This window comes from Neurospora tetraspora, assembly GCF_033439725.1.
Source record: "Neurospora tetraspora strain CBS 560.94 chromosome Unknown B0H65scaffold_7, whole genome shotgun sequence".
In the NCBI taxonomy this organism is placed as follows: Eukaryota; Fungi; Ascomycota; class Sordariomycetes; order Sordariales; family Sordariaceae; genus Neurospora; species Neurospora tetraspora.
The window spans coordinates 2,683,397-2,702,706 of NW_026944389.1; the positions used below are offsets into that span (position 1 = coordinate 2,683,397).

The 19,310-nt window shown below is 44.5% G+C and overlaps 5 protein-coding genes across 5 annotated transcripts; 2 read left to right on the forward strand and 3 right to left on the reverse strand.

Annotated features, from left to right (window-relative positions):
• Nucleotides 1-236: 236 nt before the first annotated feature.
• On the reverse strand, nt 237-1,194 carry B0H65DRAFT_511587 (ras family-domain-containing protein; the record flags this gene model as incomplete). The annotated part of the gene is made up of 3 exons (XM_062828492.1): nt 237-556; nt 779-1,046; nt 1,165-1,194. 3 exons carry the CDS (start codon nt 1,192-1,194, stop codon nt 237-239), a joined length of 618 nt encoding a protein of 205 aa, XP_062678725.1.
• A 1,523-nt stretch (nt 1,195-2,717) lies between these two features.
• Nucleotides 2,718-5,277, reverse strand: B0H65DRAFT_298032 (ATP synthase regulation protein NCA2-domain-containing protein). The gene is made up of 3 exons (XM_062823115.1): nt 5,051-5,277; nt 3,300-4,957; nt 2,718-3,229 (listed from the first exon to the last, which is right to left on the reverse strand). Exons 1-3 carry the CDS (start codon nt 5,065-5,067, stop codon nt 2,883-2,885), a joined length of 2,022 nt encoding a protein of 673 aa, XP_062678726.1. The 5' UTR covers nt 5,068-5,277; the 3' UTR covers nt 2,718-2,882.
• A 1,564-nt stretch (nt 5,278-6,841) lies between these two features.
• On the forward strand, nt 6,842-7,960 carry B0H65DRAFT_511589 (uncharacterized protein; the record flags this gene model as incomplete). The annotated part of the gene is made up of 4 exons (XM_062828493.1): nt 6,842-6,858; nt 6,929-7,034; nt 7,109-7,252; nt 7,307-7,960. The coding sequence occupies 4 exons, from the start codon at nt 6,842-6,844 to the stop codon at nt 7,958-7,960; spliced, it is 921 nt and encodes a 306-aa protein (XP_062678727.1).
• Nucleotides 7,961-8,528: 568 nt separating this feature from the next.
• B0H65DRAFT_552102 (pterin 4 alpha carbinolamine dehydratase-domain-containing protein) lies at nt 8,529-9,915 on the reverse strand (the record flags this gene model as incomplete). Its single annotated transcript, XM_062829866.1, has 3 exons — nt 8,529-8,741; nt 8,837-8,899; nt 9,529-9,915. 3 exons carry the CDS (start codon nt 9,913-9,915, stop codon nt 8,529-8,531), a joined length of 663 nt encoding a protein of 220 aa, XP_062678728.1.
• A 263-nt stretch (nt 9,916-10,178) lies between these two features.
• B0H65DRAFT_298093 (uncharacterized protein) lies at nt 10,179-12,364 on the forward strand. Its single transcript, XM_062823116.1, has 3 exons — nt 10,179-10,881; nt 10,933-11,865; nt 11,921-12,364. The coding sequence occupies exons 1-3, from the start codon at nt 10,652-10,654 to the stop codon at nt 12,078-12,080; spliced, it is 1,323 nt and encodes a 440-aa protein (XP_062678729.1). The 5' UTR covers nt 10,179-10,651; the 3' UTR covers nt 12,081-12,364.
• The last annotated feature ends 6,946 nt before the right edge of the window (nt 12,365-19,310 follow it).

Consider the following 19,310-nt stretch of genomic DNA (forward strand, 5'->3'; position numbering starts at 1 on the left):
TCTTTGTTTCCATGCGGTAGACCCGGCCGTGCATGTTGGTAGCCCGCCTAGGAAGACAGGTGCATGTTCGATAGACGTAGGCTGTAACCAAAGTAGAATTGAATGAGGCCAGACTGCTGTCGTTCGTACTCCGGGAGGATAAATCGTATCTCGTATCGCCATCGTGATTGTCAGTGGGCTTTTCCCGCAAGCTCCGCGATCGGGTGCCGCCGCCACACAGCTGCTACCCCTTTGGCTTAGCAGCACTTGCCACCGGATCCTGATCCGCTGTTATCGCTGACGTTCACGCCCGACGAGCCGCCAGACGCCTCTTTGCTGGATGTGTCGATAATGCGCTTCTTGATATCGTTGGCAAGGCTGAAGAAGGCCTCTTCGATGTTGATGTTCGCCTTGGCCGAGACCTCGAGGAAGGGAATACCGAGCTCGTCGGCTAGCGCTTGGCCCTGCTCCTTGGAAACCGCCCTCTTTTCCTCCCAGTCGCACTTGTTTCCGATGAGAATCTTGTTGACTCCTTCCGTCGCGTGTTGCTCCACGTTGGCGAACCAGGTGCGGATATCTGCGAAAAGGATGCCATGTCAGCAAAGGAACGGGATATATAGTGCATAACATGTGCCCATTGGAATACTGCAGATGCCGGAATCTGAAGCAATGGAGAGGCACGGCGCCTGGCGGACACCGATCCATCGCATTCCAGGTGTAGCATCAAGGGCCACCTCTTTGACCGCAACTGCCGTGCTGCTGTTTCCATCGGGATAGGAATGTGTATGTATTGACGTACTGTTGAACGACCTCTCATCCGTCACGTCGTAAACGAGAAGGATGCCCATGGCGCCTCTGTAGTATGCCGTAGTGATGGTGCGGAAACGCTCTTGACCGGCGGTATCCCATATCTGTAGCTTCACCCGCTTGCCATCGAGTTCGATTGTGCGGATCTTGAAGTCGATGCCGATAGTGGTGATAAATGACGGTGTGAATGAGTCTTCGCTGAAGCGCAACAGACAGCAGGACTTGCCAACGCCCGAGTCTCCGATCAAGAGCAGCTTGATCTATATGCGGTAGCGGTATCTCCGGTCAGCATCAAGAACAGCGAAGCCTCGCCAAGCCCACCACCGGACGCAAGAGGAATGTCGAGGGTGCGAGCGGTGAGGTGGATGGAAGACTCACCAGAAAGTCGTAATTCCTGTTACTCGACATGATGTGCTGGTTTTGGGGGTTACGCCGCCGCCCGTGTTTCGATCTCGTGGAATATTTCTCTAGTAGTTCGGAATCCGGAATTCGGCAAAGGGGATATATCAATCGAGATTTCGAGATCGGGGTGTTGGACACTAGTTGCGGGAATGGGAATGGTGACTGGAGACTGGAAAGGTGGTGAGGATGCGCAGTTCAGGAAACCGGCGACGGAGCAGGAATGATGTTCAGTTGTAGTGTAGGTGAGTGGTGGACTGGTGGTGGTGGTAGTTGAAAGCGTGTCCGCAGTGCGACGTCGACGGGCCTGTCAAAACTGCAGGGCGGTTGCACGGGTTACCTTAGTCCAGCGGAGGCGTCGGTCTCTCTCCTTGACCGGCCTACTGCAGTGCGTACCTCTACGGGGCGATGCGGAGATTGCTGGGCAACAAAAAAGACAAACAATGACGAGGACGGGAAAGCAGAAAGGGGGTTGTAGCTTGTTCAAGACCTGGAGAGGAAGGAGTCGGAAAAGTCAAAAAGATGGTGTTTCAAAGTGCAAGTCAAGAGGGCAAAGCGCCGTCATCAACATGGATGTGAGGGCTGCCTACTGCAGAGTCGCGGACTATGGGAGGTCGGGTGGGTGTTATTCGTACCTTGCTGGAGTGTCGGGTACACCTGTACCTCCACTACGGCCAGTGGGAGAGCACCTATAGTTGCGCGTAGTTGTGGTGTAGGGGACGCGACGCTTCGGTGGTGGTGGTTCAAGTTTCTAGAACCTACAATCGCCGCAACAACTCCACCAGATGTTGTTCTTTATGAACGATGGGACTTGGATGAAGTAGACCCCCCTCACAAGCCTTGGGGAGAATGTTCGGTTGTGTCGACGACAGTCACTGAACTCGAAGGACAATTGAGAAAAGCTGTCTCGAGGGAGCCGGAGTGAGAAGGGACAACTCAACTGCACTCTCAATGCAAGATTCAGGAACCAGGGGCTAATGGAACTCTGCTACGACTAGTAGTATCTGGGGTCGCGGAAGGAGGTGAGCGTGAGCCTCAAGACGGAGACCAACCATCCCAACGGGGGAGCATCTGTGTTTGCTTCCTCATGCAATCCGTAAAAGTGAAGGGTTTTTGGTGGCTTCTAAACGGTTAACTTTTTCTCAACGAAATGGATCGTTCGAAAGGCCAGTCGACGGTCTCTCAATGCTAAATGGTAATAAAGGCGGGCAAGGCGGTGAACAGTCTATACGCACGAGACACGCAGTATCCGTTGATGGATCTATAACTCAATATTGGCCCAATGATCTCTTCCACCAAAAGACATATCCCGCCTTCCCGCCACACGAGAGGCTGCCCCTGATGAACCCTTGTTATTCCCCTGCGTGAAGCGTCAAAAGGGTCAACAAATATGTCCCTGTGTTTCTACGTGGACGGAAGCACACCCGTCTCCACTGCGTTTAAGGGGTTAGACCTACTACAACGACCGACTAAATGCACTACTCCTGCTATATCACGGTCTCTTCCGTGCATTTTCAAGACTCCCGAAAACCCTACATCTCATAAAATGTCATACATATAGCAAAATCATAAAGGTCTAGTCTAGTCGTCGTCGTGCACTAAAGTACACTGATCATATCATAGAACAGCCCAACGCTTGCCGCCATCCACCAACTCCCGCGCTAGGGATCATCTGTTGATGAAGCTCTCACAATCCCCTATTTCTTGCCCAACCACTCAGCATACGCCCACCGAATTCTCTGCAGAGCCTTCTCCTGGAGCACGAGATTCTTCACACTCGTCAAGTCCTCCAGATCCTCCAGGAACTCCCGCTTGACGTCTCCAGGGAGCACTTCGGTAGCGAGCTCGCGGAGCACATGCGCCTCGCAAAGCAGCAGACCGCGGTCCTTGTAGTTGAGCTCGCCCTTGGGGTTGGTAGCGCCCGCAGCCAGGATCCTGTCCATCTTCCTCAGCACCCTAACGACGCGGCGAACCTTTTCTCCTCTGCGGAGACCCTTGCGGCTGCCGAAGACGGTTCTGAGGTATTGGACGATGCCGATGGAGACTGGTTTTGGGGAGTTAGCGGCTGCGTCCATGTTTCTTAAAAACAGGCATTCACCAAATATGGAACTTACCAACAACACCGGGCGCCAACCCGACAAAGCCAAAGAGCAATTCCTGGCTCTTAAGAAGCGAGTCGATACCACTAATAGCCACCTCTAGATCGACCTTGGTCTTCTGCACCTGGATCAGCAGCGACCGGACCAAGTCACCGCTGACGGCGCCGACAAAGGGACGGCGGAGACCCTTTTCGTAGGCCTTCAAGACGGGCGTCACATCTCCCTCCCTGACCTTTGCGCGGATATCAGCAATCTGGAGGTCGGTGACATTAGGCGATCCAACGGCCACGGAGGGGTTGTCCAGCGTGAACTCGACCACCATCCGTTCCAAGCTCTCCCTGTCGGCCTTGAGGCTGTCGCGGCTCATGATGGCAATCTCGCTGTTCTCATCGTGGCGGATGGTGCCGATGACCTTGCGGATGGGGTCGATGACCCAGTTGAACCAGAAGTCGCGGACGGTCACACCGAGGTTCTGGATCCAGTCGATGATGCTGTCGCGCCGCTTGACGAGCACGTAGAGAATGGTGGGAGATGACACGAGCAAAGCCAGAGCGGGAAGCCAGTACCGGACCACGGGGGACGGCCTTCCGTTTTCGGAAACGTGTTTGGCGACGGCTGTGTTGTGCTGTACCAAGCTATGGTCCAGAATCTGGATTAGGCGTTCAGCAACAGACGAGGGTTTGGGTTTAGAGCTATCGGTAGTGCTGAAAGCGCCCCGAACGTCTCTGGCATATGCAAAGACAGAGTCCTCGAACACGGAAAGTGGTTCGTTGGTTTCCGCCGAGTTGGTGAGAATTGCGTCCATCAGAGCAATACTATCAGCCAGCGTGCTGTCTGCCGCCATGAGTCTCGATTCGAGCCCCTTATCCTCTTCCGCGTTAGAATCGAAGGCCAAGCCCTCATCCACTAGGATTCCTAGCCCGGCAGCGATCGTTTCCCTGAGCTTCTGGAGCTCTGCTCGCTTTCGGCGAGCTTCAGCGCGGGCCAGATCGACTGGAGAGAGAATCTTGCGTCGAAGGTTGGAGACGGAAGTCTCAGCCATGCTTTGCCGCACGATGGAGTAAAACTGTGACCACTTCTGTGACACTCCCTCACTGAGAGATTCGCCTGTCTGCGCCGCTTCGACACCCTCCGACTGCTGCTGCAAGTGAATGTTTCGGATCCGTTCACAAGCCACATCGTAGACCTCTTTGGCTCGAGACCACGCCCTAGCCGGCGCGATTTGCGTCGCGTACAAACAGCTCTTGGGATATGAACTGAGCACATCGTCCCAGTACCATATGTCATCGCTGAGAGGCATGATTTCGTCGAAGAAGTTGCTCATCAAGATGCCGTAAGTCTGAACCGTAGCCTTGGCCACCAGGAGCCATTCGATATCACGCTCATACTGGCTCTCAACGCCGACTTCTCCCTGCTCGGCAAGTTCCGTCTCCGTGGCCAGGCCCGAATCCTCCAGCAGCTGCTTGATACGAGAAGGGGGCAGAAAGGTGCCGGACCGAGAGGCAGTAGACAAGGTCCTAGCTATGCGCAAGAGCTCATCGGCACGGGGTGAAGGCGGCTCGCTCACGGCCGTGAGCAACCCCGTCTCTTGTTGATCCTGCTCGGCATCCGGGATCGAGCCGGGCTCTAGTCCGAGGATCCTGTCAATATGTACGTCTAAGCGACGCACCTTGCTGTCAAGAGAGAAGTCATGTTAACACTACCGCCCATCATTGAGACAAACTGACAAGTAAGTCCTTATATGAAGACCCCGGAAGAGTACTGACTCGGCCACGATCGCCATGGTTCGACTTGTTGTTCCCCCAACCCTGCAAACGAATGGTTCTGGGCTCCGGGACAATAACAGCAGCTAATATGAGGATGATGGAAAGTTCCGGGATTTTGTCTCGCCGGTTGCTGGCGAGATACGAAAAGTAGGCAAGCTTCGCCCCAAATGGCCTCTCAGCCTTCTCAAGGACGTAAAAGTGGCGATATGGAATATCGGCAACAACACTGGAAATAATAAACTGGATGATCAGTGCGATCAGGCCAGATGACCGGGGTCGGATGTAAAGATTGCCGAGATGGTGTTCAAGGCTTCGGGCTGTCACTGTCGAACCCGGAAATGTGGGATGTGGTGGGGATGTTTCTTTGGGCTTGACAAGCGGGGCGACGTCCGCTCCCCACTGATTGATACTTCCAAGTTGGTTCGACTGCGATCCGGTCAAAGGAAAATTCCGTTGGTAAGATGATGACGGTTGAGCCTCATCAAAGAATGACCTGATGAGTTACCTGTTGCCGGCAAATTGTAGTTACCGAGAGGTGCTTCAGAATATTGTATGGTATCAGGCACAGCCAAATGAGTGTCAAACCGAAGCTCAAACGTCAGCCTATGATGTTCAAGGATGGATTGCAAATGCCAAGTCCAACTTTCAAAGGCGGTGACAAATTGACGATGCCAACTAAAAACTCCCATCACGTCGCCTCAAGAGGTCAACCACGGCATGCCTCAATTGAGGCCAGGGACACAACTCCAAGTTTGGCAATGTTCTCTGGCCCGTTCCAGAATACCAGATGTTTGCAAACATACCAGTCTGTGAAAGCATCCACGAATACGCTTTGGGGAAAAGTGTCGATCCAATTTAATGTAGCCGCTCAGCCCGCTCTGGCCGCCAGGTACGTACCGTATGGAAATTACCGATGTCAACTGTGCCAGTCCCGTCAGTGGCCAACCCCCTGGCGACCTGTGGGGTGGTTGGCAACGAACCAGCCGAAGAAGAAGTGGGATCACGGTGTGGATGCAATGGTTCCATATCACTGGAAACCCCCGAGCAATTCGAGGTTCTCGATGTGAGATTCTATGTCAAAGAGATGGAGATGCGGCATGCAGCCACCACTTGTGTTGTACCTTTCTGTGTTACACATCTTTTACGGGTGCCGGTTTGGATGTCGAATAGCAGTCCAGAATTGAGATGGCGATGATGAACATAAAAAAGTTATGGAGGGGATGCCACACATCCGTATCTTCCCGTAGATCACTTCAACTTCCTTTCGTTATCTGATGGAATTTCGCCCTCTGCTTCCCACACGTGCCACACTGCGGTGACGTGGTCAGTGCCTATCACCTAAGTAACTCAAAGATAGGAGCCCAAATAGGAACAATGGCACATCTCAATACACGGCAAAGAGTGTTGTTGGGATTCCATCGCTTGGCGGGCTCCAAATGTTTCATTGAGCACTCGCTGAAGTCGCCGTCCGGTCGTTCGACTTGGTGAAACAGCCAGGCCAAAGTGGAAAGAGTGGGTCCCGGAAGGCGGAAACAACAGCTTCGCAGTGGGCCGATTCTGGGGTCATTCCCCCCATTGGTCGACCCAACACGTCTTCTCAGGGGCTCCCGCCAGAGGACACCAAGGGAAAGGACAATAAAAAATCCAGCAACCCCTTTGAAACTTGTCAGTTGCCTTTCCCTACTCCCTAGATCGCACTTGGCATTGCCCTTGGACGCTGTCGACTGTTTCTTTTCTTTCCCATCGCGTTCCAACACCTCGCAGTCGCATCCTATTCTCTATCTGCCCACCATGGCTACGGCAGTCCTGTACGTTCCTGTCGACCCTCGCGCCCTGTCAAACCACGATCTGAATACTGACTCGTGTCGTCCCATCTAGTAATGCGACCGTCGCTGGCCTGAGCTCGACCGACACATACTTCACCGTCTTGGAAGAGGTTTCCAAGTACAATGTTCAGCTAAACTACGCCGAGAAGCTCTGGGCGGTACGCGGCCTCTGCAACCCAGCCCGAAACGCCGGGACGAGACACGAACAAGGATAGCTAACGTTCGACGATAGGCGTGGTATCTGTGGATGCAGAATGACACTCTCGCGACCGGTCTCATGAGCTTCTTCATGCACGAGATCATCTACTTCGGCCGCTCGATCCCGTGGATGATCATCGACGCTCTTCCCATGTTCAACAAGTACAAGCTGCAAAAAGTCGGTGCCCAACGAAGCATAAAAGCAAAGAAACAGTCACTAACAACCACATAGGAAAAGCGCCCCACCTGGAAGGAACAGTTTGAGTGCGCCGGTCTCGTTCTCCTCAGTCACTTGACCGTCGAGCTTCCCCAGATCTGGCTCTTCCACCCCATCGCCACCTACTTCGGTCTCGACTATGGCGTGCCCTTCCCTCCTCTCTGGAAGATGGCCTTCCAAATCTGCATCTTCTTCATCATGGAGGATGCCTGGCACTACTGGAACCACCGCGCGCTTCACTACGGCCCTCTCTACAAGTCCATCCACAAGATTCACCACACCTACAGCGCGCCCTTTGGTCTCGCCGCCGAGTACGCCTCCCCCATTGAGGTCATGCTCCTCGGTATTGGTACCGTAGGATCCCCCATCCTCTGGGTTTGCTTCACCAAGGACCTCCATCTCGCCACCATGTATGTTTGGATCGTCCTCCGTCTCTTCCAGGCCATCGACGCCCACTCCGGCTACGATTTCCCCTTCAGCTTGTGCCACATCCTCCCCTTCTGGGCTGGTGCCGAACACCACGATGTCCACCACGAGCGCTTCATCGGCAACTATGCCTCCAGCTTCCGCTGGTGGGATTACTGCCTCGACACCGAGGCCGGTGAGGAGGCCGCCAAGGCTCGCCGTGAGAAGAAGCTTGCGGCCATGAGGGCTAAGAAGGCCCAGTAAATGGGTTGAGTTTGATGGATCCGCTGCCATGATAACCGTCCATGGTATTCGCATTGTTGTCTTTCTAAGGTCTTCCATTCGACCTCACTAATTTTGGACAACGCATTACCAAACAACGGGGAAGAGAGAAGGGAAGAACCACCTAATGATGGGAAACGGTCCATGTGACGAATAAGGGAAATAAGGAGTCAATAAAGGTAGAAACGGGTTGGTTCATTTTGGCTGTCCTTTATCATAAAATACAAGAATGGGGGGATGAACACAAAAAGGCGTTTGAAAGGGGAAGGGGGTTGCGTCGCAATTTTTTTGCCGTACGCGCGCGGTGGTGCAGTTGGGGAGGGGAGTCTTTTCCCTTCTCGCTTCTATTAATTCTTGTACATAGATGATTCCTTCTTTCGGCATCCTCCTCGGCAAAGCACCACCCCCGTGCCCAGGCCTCCCTTCCCCCTCCATACAAACCCCTTTTAATAATATAGTAATGAGACGATCATGAAAGTAACACAACATACCATACATACACTGACTTACACGCACACATGCTCCTCTACTGAAGCTTCTGTCGGTTACTTTACTTCTTCAGGTGCTTAGGCGTGCAGCAATCCCCAGAAGAAGCCACGGCCCGGTCGGTCAAGTTGGGCATGGCGCAACTTGCGCCAGCTTCCGGCTCAGTCTCGCCAAAATCTTTGGCCAACGAGTCGCAGATGGTGGCTAGTTCGATATCCTTGGATGAGAGGCCCTTGGGGACGTGGGTCGTCCAGCGGATGAAGGTTGTGTTGAAGACCTAGAAGTAAGAGAAGCACGGGATGTTAGAAAGAGAGAAAGGGGAAGGGGGAAAGGGGAAGGGGGAGGTGGTATGGAGGGAAATATATATCTTACATTGGACCATTCGGGATGGTGGTTCTTGAGCTTGCATTGGAGGGAGACGGCGGTCATGAAGTCCTAAAGAGAGAGGTTGAGGTTAGAAAAATCTTGGACATAACTAGGAATAAGGCGATGGGTAAGGTAAGAAGGCCGGCAGATGACTAGCTGGGTGTGTAACACAAAGCCATGACACCCGGACCCGAAGGTTGAGGAGTATGTAGAGGAAGAGCGGGAGTGTGTGTGTGACTGTAACAAGAGAAAATGATGACAAGATAAGACAAGAGCAAGCCCAGTGGTGTGTCTAGGTTCATCCTCTCTTTCTCATTTGCACGTTCGGATTTCTCTTCCGTCATCAACACTCTTGGATGTGTGTGAGTGTGTGAGTGTGATGTGTAGTGTAGCTCCCACCCAATCTATCTGCCCCAATTTGACTCAGTCATTCAGAGCAGAGCAGATGGGTGGTAGTTCGCGGAATTCTTCTCCCTGCGCCTTAGGTAGAGTAGGGAGTCTATCCGGTTGATATTCCCACGGACAAGAAACTGGTCCATCCATCCAAAGCAAATTCAAGAGATGAGTTGACAAACGAACGTTGCTAGGTGGGCAGGTATGCAAGAGGAGGGTAGGTAGGTAGGTAGGTAGGTAGCCAAAGCGAATTATAAACACCCCAGGAAAGTATATCAAAGAAACAATCGATCAAGTAAACATACCCAAGTCTTGGCAAAAGTCTTGAATTTAAAAGTCCTCTCAATAGCTACTCCCTCCTGTGTAAGCGTCCACCTACCACCAGCACCGCTCGTAGCCAAAAGCTTGTCGAGTGCCGGACCGAGAACAGCCGGCTCGGAACCCTCTGAGAATTGCGGCTTAATCTCCGAAGACGAAGAAGACATGGTGCGAGATTTTTGTTGGTTGAGAATAATCGTCTGCGGAGGTGATTGTTGTTGGGAATATGTGGTGGTTTTTGGTGTTGATCGGTTTTGGATGAAGATGGAGAACTTCCTGGTCAAAGAATTGTTCTCGGCAAGTGTACGGTAGTTGGGGTTAAGTTTGGTGAGAAGAGTCCTCGTTTTCGTCGTTCGGGTGAAGGTGAATGACATGGTGAGACTTTGGGGAAAGGAAAGCTTTGATCAATGGACTTGGAGGGTTGAGAATGATGACGGGAGGTATGCTGTGTACGTACCACGGAGGTGAGGTGTGAGGTGGTGGAAGGTGAGAAGGTGAAGAATGACGGAGGTATGTATAGGGCAAGGTGAGTGAGGTCAAGGTGAAGAGGGACGGGAGTTTTCACCGTGGGGAGTCCGTGCACTGTGTATATAACTGGTGAAAATGGGCTACGGATATGGGTAGGGAACGGATATGACTCTACAAGTTTTCTCAACCTTTTGATGGCATGGTAGAGTTGGAAGACCTCAATCTATCATAATTCAAAGCATAAAACGAAGTCATTACTGCCCACTCTTGCAAGTACCTAACTTGATATAGTAACCATGGGCTGTTAGTGCTTACATGCCTAGAGCTCGCGTCGTCACCATCACTGGCAGTCTGGCAAATGTTGGTGACTTCTGTCGTAACCAACCAGTCCGGGTACGCGTATTTAGGTTGCTTTTGCAGGGATTCATGAAGCCAGAATGACGAGGACAACGTCTACAGTCAACACCTTGCCATCTTAGGCAGGTGGGATCTCACTGTTGATCTGAGACGATTGTAGGCATGATATAAGAAGGGAGACTCATCTCGTGGTACTATAACAGAAACCGCGGGAATCAACTCGAGTGCCAGAGGCTGTTCAACAACTGACACACCTTACCAAAGCCTCGTTGTCTACGGCTCAATATGCAGATCAGAGTGGCTCTGCCCAACGACATGGTCAACAAAGACCCTGTCGACGATGGGGCTTCCTACCATGGAATCCTCGCCGACCTCCTGATTCCCGGTCGTGGTGAGCCTCTCAAGAACGGGGCACTGGTGGTGAAAGACTCGACTATTGAGTGGGTTGGACCACAGAATGAGATACCCTCAGAATATTCGTCAATCCGTTTCTCGCGCGTGCCGGTGCTCATGCCGTGAGTGGCCTTCATATTCTTTCAACTCAGCGACCGCTAACCACAAAACAGAGGCATGTGGGATGCGCACACCCATTTCGAGGGTGTCGGCGTCGCAATAGGCATCAGAGATAGCATGAAGCCTTTCTTACCCGGGACAGCCACGCTCATCGGGGCAGTGATTGTCGACGACATGCGCCGGACGCTCATGGCGGGGTTCACCTCAATCCGCGAGCTCGGCGGATATGGCGGGGACGTTGCACCCGCTATTGACATGGGCGCCATCGTTGGCCCTCATGTTTACGCGGCCATGAGCATACTTAGCATCACAGGCGGCCATGGCGATATTCAGGATGTACCCCTCCAGACGGTGCTGGACGCTTGCGCTCATGGCTCATCATCGTCCTTTGTTTGTGACGGCGTGGATGGCTGTATCAAAGCTGTGCGGCAGCAGATTCGCCGAGGCGCCAAGGTGATCAAGGTCTGCTCGACGGGCGGCACGCTTTCGCTGAACGACCAGCCCGAGGACACGCAGTTCAGCCCGGAGGAGTTGCGAGCCATGGTGCAGGAAGCGAAGCGAAGCAGCCGAGTGGTAGCCGCTCATGCCCACGGAAAGCCCGGCATCATGGCGGCTCTGGATGCGGGAGTGAAGAGCATCGAACATGGCTCGTACTTGGACGAGGAGGTTGCTGCCAAGATGAAGGAGAAGGATGCCATTTTGGTCCCTACACGCCACATCGTCGAGGGTCTGATTGATGGTGATGACGACCTCGATCCGCGTCAAAGAGCTAAGCTGGAGCGTGGCGTGCAGCTGTCGAGAGACAGCATCAAACTGGCCATCAAATTGGGGGTCAAGATTGCCCTGGGAACAGATACTTTCAGCAGCGACAGGAACCATGCGGTCGCTCACGGTAAAAACGCCACGGAACTTCGCTACGCCGTCGAGGCCGGCATGACTCCTCTGCAGGCCATAGAAATGGCGACTGCTACTCCTCCGGAAACCTTGTAAGTTTTGGATGTCCTAGATGTTGTTATGTTGTTATGTTGTAACACTTTATAGGGGTCCTCAGGCTCGAAAGTCAGGCCAGCTCAAGGCTGGTTTTGATGCCGACTTGATTGCCATCTCGTCCAACCCGCTTGAAGACATTGAGGTCTTGATAAACCCGGATAACATCACCCACGTGTGGAAGGGAGGCGTGGTTTTCAAGTCCCCTCGATGAATGTTGGAAGCGAAGTGTTGATGGGATGGAAGCTGTGAAGAGATCAGGAAGTGGTGTGCAAGTCCACGAGGTGACATCGTGCAAGTGTGCGCACGTGCTTATCTGCAGCGTTTGGGTGTTTCCGTACTGGGAGGGGGGGGTCTTTCGATCTGTCCGCGAACGCTCCTTTGACAATTCGGAATTTGGTGACCTGTACTTAGATCCCTCGGCATTTTCTAATGTTTAAATGGACTAACGTTTTATCTTTGAAATACTTGGGACCTAATTGACCGTCAATTTATAGCCCTTAGACAATCTGAATTTTTTAAACGTTTAGGAATTTGGACGTTTCGCGGGGCGGGATAGTCAATTGATAGTAAATTGGCAGCCGCAACCTGTCAGATTAGACGGTGCAGAATTGATTGATTAAAGAGTGTGTATAGCTAACTCGAGCCTACGCTCCAGAAGGTATAGGGGGTGTTGAGGTAATTTAAATATGCTTAGAAATTAAGTTTAATCAAGTAGTTAAGAGTCTAACCCTTAACGAGTTAATTAGAATCTCCACCCTTGAATTTAATATACCCCTTCACTTATAAACTTTTTAAAATGGATAAAAGTGAAATTATTTATAAAATTTCTCTTCTAGTATTTTGATTTCTTTAGTTAAATTATAAATATCTTCTAATATATTATTACCAATCTCCTTCTCCTTTTCCTTTTCTTTATAGACTAGTGTATTCGCTATCCTTATTAATTCCCAGAATCTCCTATACTCCTACTATCTTAAAATTTTAATTGATCCGTTAGCTAGTATTTTCTTTGTTTCTAAATACTTAACGTCGATTCTTCCTATTTAAATCTCCTATTTTAATTAATAATTATAAATATTAATAAATTTTAATTTAATTATCAATTTAATTACTTTAACGGTTAATACCTGGATTGTCCAAGTATTATTACAATTAATTATAAGTACCTTCATATCAAAGGGAATTTTAATCTCCTTATAAAGGCATATAATAGCGATAATTTCCTTTACTACGCTAAAAAGAGAAAGCAATTCTACTTTAGTAATTAAAGTTAAAACTGTCTTTTACTTAATAATACTCCAATAAACTATACCCCTAAATAGCTTAATAGTAAAACCTTGAAAATTCTTTTAATTAAAAGAATTATTAACGTATAATATATTAAAAACTATTTCTAATTTTTTCGAACTATTATAATAGAAGGAAAGGTTAAAGTAAAATTCTAAGTAGTATAAAACCTTATTAATAACCTTATAATACTAAAGACTAGGGTTATAATTATAATGAATTAATATATTAGTGGCGAAGGTGATATTTAGCTGGATAATAATGGCGGTATATATAATAGAGCCGACAATGACTTAATATTCCCAGATTTTATCGAAAGTAATTATATTATTGAAAAGTAAGAGTTCTTCGTTATTTATTAGTATAAAGGCGAAAGTATAAGGATTTTTAATTAATTTAGTAATTTTATAGATATATCCCTATTAAATTAGTTAAATTAAGCTTTATTTCCCGATTTCGAATAATTTTAATACTTAAAAACTACTAAAATTATTACTTCTAATAAATTTATCCTTCTCTTCTAACCTCTTAATAATTAAAATAACTTTATTGTATTATAATTTATTAAAGGTAAATATAATATTATTAATATAATAGAAAATTAACATTTTATTACGCTTCAGGATATAGGTTCTCGAATAATAATTTAAACCCAAGACTTTCAAAAATACTATTAAATTCTCTCTACTATAGTAAAAAAGTACGTCGGAGCCTATAAAAGGCTTTAAGGAATCTAAAGATTATATTATATTTATAGTACCTAGGCGGTATACATATATAAATCTCTTTATTAAAATAGGAATTAATAAAGACATTAACCGTATTATATTAAATAAGTTCAAAATTAAATAGAGCAATTTAAGCAATAATAAATCGAAATAACCAACTAATAAAAGTAGAGGTATATATTTCTTTACCGTAATTATACTATTAATCTCCTCTAATAACGAAGCGGACTTTAACCTTCTAAAATCAATTATATTTATTAAATTTATATATGTATATTTATATATAATTGAAGATTTAAAAACTATTTATTACGGGGGACGTCTTCGTCAATTTCGACCTATAATTTCATTTCCTTATAATTATTAAAATATACTTCCTCTACTTATTTAAAGAGATTATTAAAATTGTAATATTTAAAATTATAATAAATCTTTAATATTAAAAGGAGGTTTTATTATTTAATAGAGTCTAGCCGGCTATCCTTTATAATGAAATAATTAATTTTTACTTTAATAACAGTCTTACCCTACTACTATCCTACTAATTAAAAGAATTTCCTAATGTTAAAAATGGCTTCCTATAATTCAAACGTTAAGAAGGATATAAACACTAATAAATCTATAATTAGACCGGTAATAAAGGTAGTAGGCGGCGAGGTAAGTAAAAATAAGTATTTAAATATAAAATCGATAAATATTTTATTTTAAAAGATAAGCTTTAATATTTTCGTAATTATTAATTTAATTTTACTATTATTTTCTTAAAGTTTATTATTGAAGAATAATATAAGGAGAGAAGTAATACTAGTATTCTCTATATTTTAATTAGTAGTAAAAAGTTCGAAATATTATGTAAAAGGATAAAGTAATTAGTCGATTTAATTAAGGAAATTAATAATTTCGTCGGTAATTAATTTTTCTACGGTTGCGTAGTTTTTTAATTTCCTTAAATAAAACGAATCTTCGTTAAATAGTATATTATAAATATAAATAATACGACCCGTTTAAAGATTTTAAACTTAATAAATAGAAGAGGCAAAATAGCTAATAAGGAATCCAATCTATATTTTTGATTAAAGCTTCTTAAATCTCTATTCCTTTTTTTAAATGACGGTTATTATTGTATAGACCTTATATCTATAAACGCGTAAATAATTAAAATTAGGCTTACGGAGCTCAATTTAAACCCCTCTATAATAAGTAATAAAAGTATAAAATCGTTCGTATAATAACTTTTAATTATAAAAGTACTTAAATAATTAGTTATTAAAATAAACCGCGGCTAAAACGATTTAAAATTAAAGGTTATAAAGGAGATTTGCACTCTTAATTATTATACGCGACTTCTTCTTAATTACACCCTTTAAACATTTAGTAACGCTGTTTTAAATTTAAATATTAGGTATTAAAGGTTTAAGAATAATAAAACAGGTAGTAAATTAATTTTTAATATATTAATTATTAAATTCGTTATTATATTTAATATATTTAATTTTAACGTTATACTAATAATCGATTGTATTGATAATATTAAGTAGACTTCGAACGATCGTAATTATTTACTAATTAGTTATATAAATTTCCTAAATGAAGCTAATCTAACAATATATAATAAATATTATTAATTTATAACCGCCTCTTCCTTTTTTAAAATTGAGGAAATTGATAACGAAGTATTCGCCAGGCTCAGATTTTCAATTACGTAACTTTCATATAATATTTCGCTTAATTTTCAAAATACTATATACGTCGTATTAATAGGTAGCGGAGCTTTTAAATTTAGCGCCCTCAACGTTATAAAAATATTTGAAAATTTGAAAATTTAAGTAATTGAATTTCCCATACTATAAATTCGCTAGTATCTTATAAATATATTAGCTGATATAAGAATTAAAACAATTTTATCGGGTAAAGAAAGCAGCGTAATTAAAGGAAAGAAGAAAGTATTCGAAAATTATTTAATAATAAATATTTTAAAAATAATAAAAAAAAGAGCCGTTTAATCAATAAAAGCAATTATTAAATAGTTTATAATCGTAATAAAAACCCTACTTACAAAGCAATCGAAAAAATACAAAATTTATAATAAAATTGAAATAAAAGGCTACTTCCTTCAACCTTAATTAAAAAAGTCTTTTCTATCCCTAAACTTCTATATTAATAGTTCTAAAGCCTTTAATAAATATTTAAAAATTATTAACCTAAATGTAATCCTTTAAAGACGCTACTTAAAATAAAGAAAAATAAGTAATTTCGTTAAAAATATAAAAGGAAATACTAAAATCGAAGATAATAGAATTTTTAAAAAAGTAAAATTCCCTTTTATTACCCGTATTAAAAGTACTACATTTAATAAGAAATACTAAATCGTAAATACCGATTTTCTATCTTCTTCATTACTTAGAAACGATAATAATATTATATATAGAAGCGATAAAGCGATCCCATATTTAATTCTTAACTTTTTTAACCTCTTTATAAATCTTTAAATATTCTTCAAAATTTTCGCTAATAAATTTCTAAATTAAAAGAGCAGGCTTCTATTTAAAGTCGTCCCTAATTTTAAATATTAAATATTAGTAATATATTATTAAATAAAGTCTTCGCTCGGAAATTTTATATTATAACAAAGAATTTACTCTCTTTTTCAGCTATAAAGAATCCCTAGCGTTTTTATTCGCCTTACGTTTCTTCCTTATATTTACCCTCCGCTTCTTTTTACAATTAAAATTAAAAATATTTTCTTTAACCAATATAAATTCTTACGAGTTAAAATAACCGGTAGCCTAAATGCTATATATAATAACCCTCTTATTAAATCCAATTATAACAATAATATATTCCTAAATACTAACCCTTCTAAAAGCAACAAATATATCCTTATAATTCAAAAACTCATCTTCAAATCCAGCATCGAACTTCCATAAATTTACTACCCAAATAAATTTATATAGCCGGACTATATCGACGAAATTAATAAATTACAAAATAGGGGTAAAATGATCGCTAATTCTAAAATGTTTTCCGGCGGCTATAAAAAGTTTTTACTCGGATAATTACTATTCGAAATCTTTAAAAACCTTCTTTTAAATTTCTTTAATAAAAACTTAATAATTATAATAAATTTCAATAATTTAATTGATAGGACAATAATTAATTTAACCCTTAATCTCTCTAAATCAATCTTTAATAGACCGATCCTATTCGAACGAAGAATTAATATAATAAATAATAATACAAATACTCATCTAACTATAAATTCGAATATTAATATCGTCGAAGTCCTTCCAATATTTATAATAGGCATTATATATATTATTAACTTAATCGTATACTACCTTCCCGGCGGTCGTTAAATCGATAGCGGGGTTAATAACTATATCCGCTAAAATATCCTATTTAGTATAATATTTATCCTCCTCTTCCTTTTCATCTTCTTCTTCCTCTACTTTTTTATCGTTAGCACCTTCGGCAATTTCTTACTAAAGTTAAATAATAATAATAATTTCAATAATAATACCGGTATTTATATTATTAATATTAGTAATAGTAATAATAGTTATTATTATAATAATAATTACAACCTTCTTAATTCAGATTCTACGGTTAAATTTAACAAATTCTTTCTTTACCGCCAGAATGTAATCCTTAACCTACTTTATAAAAAAGAAATCTTCCGGCTTTAGGGGTAGAACTTAATAAATTATAAGTCCTCCCTTAAGCAATTAATTACTAAATTCTTAATTATTATTAACGAATCTCTTAAAAGCTTTATATTAACTAAGCCAATCGTCAGGCAACTTAAGGATAACCGTAACGGTCTTATCGGTAAATTCCTTTAATAGGGATATAGTTATTTAAAAGTAGGTATATTACTTATTATAGTAGCGCGATTGAACGTTCATACGCAAATTAAACTATTATTTATCAAATTAAACGGTACAGAATTAATTAATTAAAGAATATATATAGCTAACTCAAGCCTGTGCTCCAAAAGGTATAGGGGGTGCTAGGGTAACCTAGATATACCCAGAAATCAGGCTTAATCAGGTGGCTGGGAGTCTAATCCTCAACGAATTAGCCAGAATCTCCACTCTTGAATCTGACATAACCAGTTTGACATCGAGGGTTTTGGAGATGTCTAAGTACAGATCGAAAGACCCCCCTCCTCCCAGTATCCCTTTAACGGTGCAAATTTATCATTTTAGCGCCCCCCAAAAGGACAAGGGTTGTGGCCAATCAGTGGCCCCCTTTTTCCTGCAGGATACCTTTGGAGCCCGGAGATACCTGGAGCGCCCCAGCCTTGGTAGCATTTACTAGTGCTATGAGCGAAGTGCTTAGCTGACAGGCCACGTCAACAAGTCTCACTCGTATCTGTGGGGGGCGCTAAAAATGATAAATTTGCACCGTTAAAGGGATGGTTGCAGTGGCTCGAGTGGAGACAGAAATGCGGGGCTGACCAATGCTTCTCACGTGACCCTGAACTTTTACCTCAATTGTCACGTACCAAAGAACATCCAATGCCGCCGATAAGTTGACAGTCTAATCTCCAAATCCGAAACCTACGCTGGTTGAATGCGAATTGTTTGCGAATAGGACTGCGGGACAATAACTACCGGCAAATTCCGAAACCGTCACTTGCGGCTGCCGCATTTGTCACCATCGAATTGCTGACAAAGCATTCAGCCGACGACCCGCGGCCGCGACAAAGGGAGAGCGAGATCACTGTGCGCTGCAAGGTCCAGTCGCCATTGCCTTGGCTGGAAGAACCGCAAGCTTGAACAACTGAAGTGAATTTCAAGATCAGCCCTGGGTTTCTGTGAATGGGATTCTGCACTCGGTGATTTCGGGTTTTGAGCAAAGCCAAAAGTTTTATCGAGAAACACTTTATCACCCAGTCCCACCATCATCATCCATCTGACTGGCCCATCTCCGCCCGCTTTTCCCATTTCCTCTGGATCCGATTACATACTCCGTACCACTACATCTCTTTCGTCGGCCGCTTTGCTGAGTCAACTTATACATCCAAGTTGCTCCCAAAGCCACACCACACCACACCACAGCTGCTCCACGCCTCCAGCTCTGAGCCTCCCTCGCGACGCTATTCAGAGGGCGCCGTTGAGTGTTACCGCACCATAATCCAGCAGACAAGCTTTCTCCCACGAGACAGACCCGGGACGTGCCCGAGCCACCGAGTCTTCTCATCACTGCCGAACCGGGCTTGATTTTGATCCCACCACCTGCCCTGATCCCGTCATTTTGGGGGCGTCTTCTGCATCAATCCCCATAAGGCCACCACCACAATCTGCACAAACCGTAGAGGTAAAAACCCGCACCAGGTTGGTTTGATACATTGCTGACATCCAGCCCTGGCTTTTCAGAAAGTGTCTTGCGGTTACACCAAGTACCTAGCACAAAGGCACAAG

What these genes read in the sequence shown, in the direction of transcription:
- B0H65DRAFT_298093 (XM_062823116.1), top strand. Translation starts at nt 10,652, where the DNA reads ATGCAGATCAGAGTGGCTCTGCCCAACGACATGGTCAACAAAGACCCT. An exon ending in CGCGTGCCGGTGCTCATGCC is followed by an intron (nt 10,882 to 10,932) that starts GTGAGTGGCCTT and finishes ACCACAAAACAG; the next exon opens with AGGCATGTGGGATGCGCACA. An exon ending in GCTACTCCTCCGGAAACCTT is followed by an intron (nt 11,866 to 11,920) that starts GTAAGTTTTGGA and finishes AACACTTTATAG; the next exon opens with GGGTCCTCAGGCTCGAAAGT.
- B0H65DRAFT_298032 (XM_062823115.1), bottom strand. An exon ending in GTTGGCGCCCGGTGTTGTTG is followed by an intron (nt 3,230 to 3,299) that starts GTAAGTTCCATA and finishes CCCCAAAACCAG; the next exon opens with TCTCCATCGGCATCGTCCAA.